The sequence below is a fragment of the Penaeus vannamei genome, chromosome 14, assembly GCF_042767895.1.
Source record: "Penaeus vannamei isolate JL-2024 chromosome 14, ASM4276789v1, whole genome shotgun sequence".
In the NCBI taxonomy this organism is placed as follows: Eukaryota; Metazoa; Arthropoda; class Malacostraca; order Decapoda; family Penaeidae; genus Penaeus; species Penaeus vannamei.
Window position 1 is genome coordinate 1,001,420 of NC_091562.1, and position 7,500 is coordinate 1,008,919.

Here is a 7,500-nt window from a genome sequence, read left to right on the forward strand (position 1 = left end):
AAATGGCTAACACTAATTACATCTAAACATCTATAAAATTATTCCATCTAAAAATTCAGACATTGTGTTCAGCCAAATTCAATAAGACATTCTCTTGTAAAAAAAATGAAATGCATTATCTTATAGCCTGCAAATTACCATCACAGTCATTTTTTAATCCTTTTGATTCTTAACTCTTACAGATCCAGATTGTAGCCCAGCTTGAGCCATGATTAACCAACTTGTTACCCAGACTAAACACCCTTCTATGTGCTGAAAGTGGCTATCAAATAATGAAGATATGAAGATGAGAATAAGCTAAAAGTCTATGGAAGATGACCTTAATTCTACAGTGGTGAAGTCTTTCTGTACTTACACACATTCATTCTTACAACTTTATGCATTTACCTTGCAGACTCTTATTCATTCATACAACATATTCTGTTTGGCAAAACTTGCTTCACAGACAATATTAAAACATTGAAATGTAGCAAACAACCAATATTTATGGACAAACAACAACATGAGATAATGCACTGGATTCATGATATACAAATATATTTCAGTCTGAAAAAGGGATTTCGTATATAAGGGGATCAATTAAACCACAAATATACACAATATCGCCTATCCAGAACATGAAGTAGATACCATGGTTGGCTCACACAACACAGAGAAGCCAAGGGTGGGGTAATTCACCAGCTTCAGGGATTTCAGCTATGCCTATTCCTCTCATTTTGCAATTTCAGAGACCTGTTTTCAAATTATTAAAACTTCCTTACTCAGCTATGAAACACATCTGACAGTGCACAGGCCAAGTATCTGCATTTGAGCAACTTCTCCATTTAATAGTTTTAAAGAGGCGAATGAAATCCTGCAACATGATTCAACTGATATCCCTAAATCTGAGGCATTACAGAATATATGGACAACCTATGCTCCTAAGGTAATAAGTGACAAGACGGGCAATTATAAGCTTTAGTGTGAAGAAGTCATATTGTCCTTTTTTACAGCAAAGGAAAATGGACTTGCTTATATTACAACACACAAGCTAAATTGTTCCTGTTGTCACTAGGCAGAATTCCTGAGCCCTTCTGGAAACAGCATTTTTTTTTTAATAGCACCCTGGACAATTTTTTTTTTATTCCTCAGCACCCTACACATTCCCTTAGAATAAGAATTTACTTTAGCTTAATCTATACTATCAGTTGTACTTTTCAGGTAAATTCAAAATTTCTACCAGTTTGCAAAATTACACTAAATATTGTTAAATTTAATTGATAAATTTTGGGATTAGGTTAGGACAAACCAGTGTAACAGGAGATTCACATGTCAAGATGAGGACTTTGATGAGGCATTGATGCTTGACACATCCTGACCTTACTCAATAGGGGAGAAGGTAAAGGGCATTTCTTAGGGTTAGTTAGGGTCTCTGAGATAATATGCACTTTTCCCCTGAATATCCAAGGATGCATACCAATAGGTCAGGGTATTCTTTGATATAATATGATTATCACTGTATAGTTGGCTACTAGTAATTTTTAACTTTCCTTTTATTACTGATAAGGATATAAGGATCACCACACAGATGCTGGCATTCTAATTATAAACATTATTGTGAAATCTTTACATGTTCATTTAAAATTGCTTCTAAGATAAAAAAAAAACAAAACAAAAAACATTACTACTCATTATTGATGTTTCAAACTTTACACATTCCCAGAAAAAAATATTCTGTAACATTCATCCACATAATGTAATACAGATCTTTCTTATCCATCTAGTACTAAGATCTTATCTTTGTACCACAGATCAGTCAGATACTCTGAAGTGACCCATGACTGACCAGCTAAAAGACCAGCTCTGCACAATGCCATATATACTTACCCCTAAACTGATGGATTCGCACTGATTATCCACTGCAATACACATTTCACAGGAGCAACTTGCAAAACCCATTTCACTTCCTATTTACACTTTTTTACACAACCTTCCACAGGTAAGGGCAGGGATATTGGTATATGAATACACTTTATAGCAGTATTAATAACATTACACAATAATATTAACATAATAATATTTTCAATAATCTACTACTTGTAAGGACGGCATACCAGCTCATTAAATTAACAAGTAAGGAGTCATATAAAAATATGGATCAGAAGACATCGCACTGTTCCTTTGTGTTTTAACTTTCACTCTCCTCAGTCCCTCAGGAGCACCTTGAGAATAAGATAGGAAACTGAAGCTTGACTGTAAGCAAGGCACGTGGAGTTCGTTGCCTGCCAAATCGTGGCTCGCTCAGTTATCTGGGCAACATTACAGTATAGCCTTAATTATTACTAAATATTAGCTACCAGGCAATATTCTGCAATATATGTATATATTTAAATATATAAGTATCCACAAAGAGACTCATGTACACAGAGGCATTCACAAAATTGGGTGACATATTTTGCTCTTCTGTGAGAATAGACACCAATTCATTTTTTAAGATTTACATGTTTTTACTTCACTTATAAAAATTGATTTCTGGAAGTAACTGATTTTAAGTGCAAATTTTCTGTTACTGGATATGTAACACTGTTCTTAAGCATCTTTGGCATCACAGAATAGTATTATTCAAACTTTTTAATGACAAAATTTTGCCTAAAAAAATAAATTATTTTGAGCCCCCAAACTTTAAAAAAAGGGAGAGAAAAAAATAGAACTACATTCCATTCATACTAATACACTCAAAACAAATAAACTGACAAAGAAATACATACATAAACACACACACTCATATATAAACACATGAATACAATTACCTAAAATCCAACTACTCATCATTTATTCATGCTGAATCATACACAAAATGTTTTTACAGTGTAGTGAAAAATTCCCACTATATCACATAGTGGCTCTTTAACATTGGTGACAATAAGAAAGGCTATACTGTTGTCATGGTACCCCTTAGACTCACTGGGCACATTATCATATAATCAACATTGCACTGGTGGTGGACTGCACGGCACTGTCAAAACGGCGGCCTAACTCAAAAAACAGGTCAGGTGGCTGAAAGTGGGCCGTGGGCATCAGTGTGAAGCCTTTACCACAGCATTATCAGTCTCTCACTCACAGCCTGCAGGTACATAGTGTAGGGACCACCCACCACCCCTAGGTGGCTCACAACCTTCCTCTCGCAGCTGCAGAGGCCACCTCCAGAACATGGCACCTGGGAAGTGGTGGTGGCACAGCTTGAATAGGGCTGTTACATTGGATACCCCATTGTTTATTTAGGTGTGACGTCCCATATCTCATTCAAGAGGTCTGGAAGCCTCTTGTCTGTTAATTGAATACGGTAGCACATCTCTGAGTTCAGATTCCCTAGGGTTCGTAGTTCTGTAAGAACATTTAACAACTTTCCTATCATTATTGAGAATGAGTTCATAGCACGTTTGTTTGCCACATACGCACTCAGTGCATTCAGGTATATTTCTTGAAGCTTTTGCACCTTGTAAGCCTCACGGAGGAATGGTCTGTCAGCTGAAAGAAGATATAGAACAATAAATTAGGATCAATGCATCCATGAAATGCCATCTTTCAAATGTAATCTGCTTATGACAAAAATGCAGAAGCATACTGAAAAGGACTGTTCTTTGCATATCATATGTGATATTGTCTCACCAACTTTAATTATGAACTATAATAACTGAATTAACATGATTAGATTTCAAGATAATAAAACATACTTCATATAAAAGGCTTTAGCAAGAGAAACCAGTTTTTAAATCCTCAAAATATTATCACTTGGTTATTACTCTTTTTTGGTAAGATAAGCAACCTTGTGATCAAAGTCTACTGAGCATTATCATATATCTACCTGAGAAGATGGACATAGCTGCTAGCAGGGCATACTCAGCATTATCCACTTTCATTCGACACATATTACGACAGAAGCGAAAGAGCATTGGAGCTGAGAATCCCAAGCCTGCCGTTTCATACTCAGATTCTGTGTAAGGGTAGCTGTTTCCAAACACGATAGAATTGGTCTTTGCGTCATAACGACGCGCAGCTCGAAGCATCATAACTTCTGATGAACATGCCTGCAATGACAATGAAAAAGTTAGTGTTATGCATTAACTATCATTCTATATAAAAATAGTAACTTGGGAATAAGTAAAAAATTACAGAGGAAAGATATTCAGAAACTTAACCAATCCAAAACTAATCCATGATATAAATGTGATTACGTGAAATAAATATGTCTCATGAATAAATATAAAGAAGAAAATTTTTATAGTGATAAAATAAAGTTATATAGTATAGAGTTACTAATATATGTACTGAAAGATACTAAATATAACCAAATTAATCTTTTCTTACTTGTTTCTTTAAATAAACATCCTAAATGCAATTGATTCATAAAAATCTTTTATTAATTAAAATCTGTACTAATTATAGATTGTAATTCAAATTTAGCAAGCAAATCTAGCATTACATAAAACAACCAGTTCAGTACTATACCTTATTTTTCAGTCCTGTGTATTTTGTCACTGATTTTAAAATTTCCACGTAACTTACTCTATCTTTCAGCATTATGTACAGAGATTCCTTAAAAGTAAATAACATCTAAACATGCATGTGGAAGGCTTACAAAGAGAGGCCAATATTGCTATTAGGATATCACATTTGGGTAACTGTGTAAAAATTTAGGGATGCATATAAATACTTGCAGCTCAATATCCTTTCAAATATGAGAGCATCAAACCGAACAGAATGTTCATCAATTCATGAAACGATAAAAGTCATAATTTGATATTTTTGACAAAATTAAATCAACAACATGATCTTTAATCCACATTAGTCATACTTGCAATTTCTATAAAAAAAATTGATTTATTGGGATCTCCATTGATTAAAACAGACCAAATAATTACAATCTTTTAAAAACAAAAATATGTATATTTTCAATGACATTGATACACTAAATTTACCTATAAATAATATTGCAAGCACTCTGTAAGCCTCCCAGTAACTCATCCTCAAAGAACAATGTTAAACTTTTACTTACCTAGTGGATCTACAGCAACTGCACCTCATTATCAGAGTGTTTTCAAATACAGTCTGCATGATATGCAAAAAAAAATCTAAATCCTTATCCTTGTTTTATATCCTAAGCTTACCTCCCCCTTTAACCCTTTTCTACAGCATTATCTACCTTGAGGAGTGTAATCTGGTCCTCCCTGAGAAGGTCACCAAACCCAGTCAGGCGCTTGGAGAACTCTATGATCAGTTCTACTGTCAAGATGGTCATCTTAGTGATGTGTTCGAACTTGGGATCTTCAGAGTCGTCGTCAGTTATTCCAATTTCCTAGAAGGAGCCAAAGGAACCACTTACTTACAAGAGCTGCTTCTATGTTTCCTTAAAACTGATGGTGGCAGACATGGAGAAAATCATTACCAGCGCTGATTATCATCCCTGGATTATTTGCAATGAGTATGAACTTTAACTGAGCAAATTGGTGGAAAAAAATAATGATACGTGGATGGAAACATCATCACGTCACAGGTTTCTGCATCTCTAAAATAAGAGTTACTCTTAAATTAGTTTAGAATGTACTTCGTTGCCACAGACATAATCATCGAACTGTGAATGACTTTCTCCAATTGCGTCTCTGTTGTCCGGGAGGCTCCAAGGATCTCTGAAAGGAAGACTCCTGGGTTTCTTTCAGTCATCAGATTTACCAACACAACCTATCTCAACTTAATAGGTTTCTTCTACACTGTTTAGGTTTTGTAAACCCAGCAGTCTCCCAAAGGCCATAAGAAAAAAAAACAAAAATTAGTTTCCCCCATACTAAATTTGCTCTTCGATACACCTTGAGCAGTGAAATCTTATCTTCTTGCTGAAGAGTAGAGAAGCCTGGCAGTTGCTTGGAGAATTCTACTATGAGTTGAACTGTGAGGAGCGTCATCTCGGTAATTTCCTTGAATTTCATGTCACTTGCCTCACCCTCGAAGCAAAACTGAAGAAAGGAAACAGAAGCCATATGGCAAGGAAATGACCCAAAATGATTCACAAGAAACAAGGGAACACAACAATCTTAGTGTTCAATTCATGAATATAAGGCAGTGGTATATGTACATGTCTTGTTAGTCAGAGCCCTGTATATATAATGGAATATATCTTTCAGAGAGTAATAGGTGCTAAGTGAATTTATGAGATGAAATAAACTAAAAGAGAGTATATAGCTTACTGAACTACCCACTCAAGATAACTAACATAAAATATGCATAAGTTCCTTTGTCTTCTTTGAGTTTGCATTCAGGTACAACCTATTTGCATTAATAAAAATCAAAATAAACAATATATATAAAAAAGGCTTATATTTATATCCTGTTTGACTTCTATTCTCATGCACACCACATGCATACACTGGAAAAGGGTTCTTAACATACAAATACACAAAACCATAAAACAACTTCCAAGAACAAGTCAGTAATCTAAAGACACTCAACGAAATCTCTTACTCTTAATCGAGTATTCTTGTTTTACATTACTACGTTTTTTTCAGGAAATTCTTCGGAATTTCATCTCATTCTCCTATCTTTCATCCATGCAGTCCTAGCACCCCTGGCATCATGCACACTTCCTCTAAATCATGGTGTAGTTGGAAACTCCTCTATGTAACGGATATGACAAAGGCCTAAATAGTAATCAATACTCAAAAGATCCCAAAGCTTCCATCTAGAGTGAAGACTTGATGTGTAGGGTATGTGTCATTTGTGCTTTTTATTTAATACTCACCAGACAGACGGAATCAATTACTGAATACAGGCAAAATGTTCACTGGTAATGCTCAAACTTTTCCTTTACTTATGTATTTTTTCATAATGTTATTAGACCACACCATTAGTCAAACACATATTTGCAATTAATACAATAAGACATCCATTTCTAAATCACACATGAATCTAAGAGGCAGTGAGTATTTGAATAACTATCAAAGAAATCTGAATCGAACATGGAGTGAGCAGAAGGTAAATAAAACTCTTTACCATTAAACTGATATTAATTACTGAATGCACATCTAACAAAGCATTACATTTATTGTATTTACAGACAATAAAACTAAAAAGCTGTATGACATATTTTGGGTGTGATCTTCAAACAGAGATATACATGCATAGAAAGAGAAGTAATGAACATGCTTAGACATTCAATCACCAAAAAAGATGAAGAAGACGAAGAAGGAAGCGAAGGCAGAAGAAGAAAAGTAGAGAAAAATGCACAGTTAAACAAGGTCAAATGACATGAGGGTCAATGGCAGGATGTCTATGTAAGTGTGTGTTTCTCTGGTTTTACAGTAAAAGCATGTGCATTCTGTAGGTCACAATTATCATGCACAATCAGCAAAATCTATGCAGTTTTCCAGATAAATCTATATTGTGTAATTATGGGTGAAAATGATGATATATATATTGATAGTACAACTGACTACCAAATATTTGTAGTAATGGAGACAAAGATGACAA

The 7,500-nt window shown here is 34.6% G+C and overlaps 1 protein-coding gene across 6 annotated transcripts in view; it reads right to left on the reverse strand.

Moving 5' to 3' along the window:
- LOC113805277 (ecdysone receptor) overlaps positions 1-7,500 on the reverse strand; it is a 199,208-nt gene that overhangs the window by 1,025 nt on the left and 190,683 nt on the right. For 3 of the 6 annotated variants that reach the window (XM_070129564.1, XM_027356276.2, XM_027356260.2), the window contains 3 exons: positions 5,183-5,335; positions 3,845-4,067; positions 1-3,507 (listed from right to left, as the gene is read on the reverse strand). The exon at positions 1-3,507 is cut by the window's left edge and continues 1,025 nt beyond it. In XM_070129564.1, the coding sequence (XP_069985665.1) occupies positions 3,254-3,507; positions 3,845-4,067; positions 5,183-5,335 (630 nt within the window). In that variant the 3' untranslated portion in view covers positions 1-3,253. Of the gene's footprint in view, positions 3,508-3,844; positions 4,068-5,182; positions 5,336-5,843; positions 5,991-7,500 lie in introns of all 6 variants that reach the window. The other 3 variants (XM_070129565.1, XM_027356283.2, XM_027356266.2) reach the window with 1 other exon arrangement.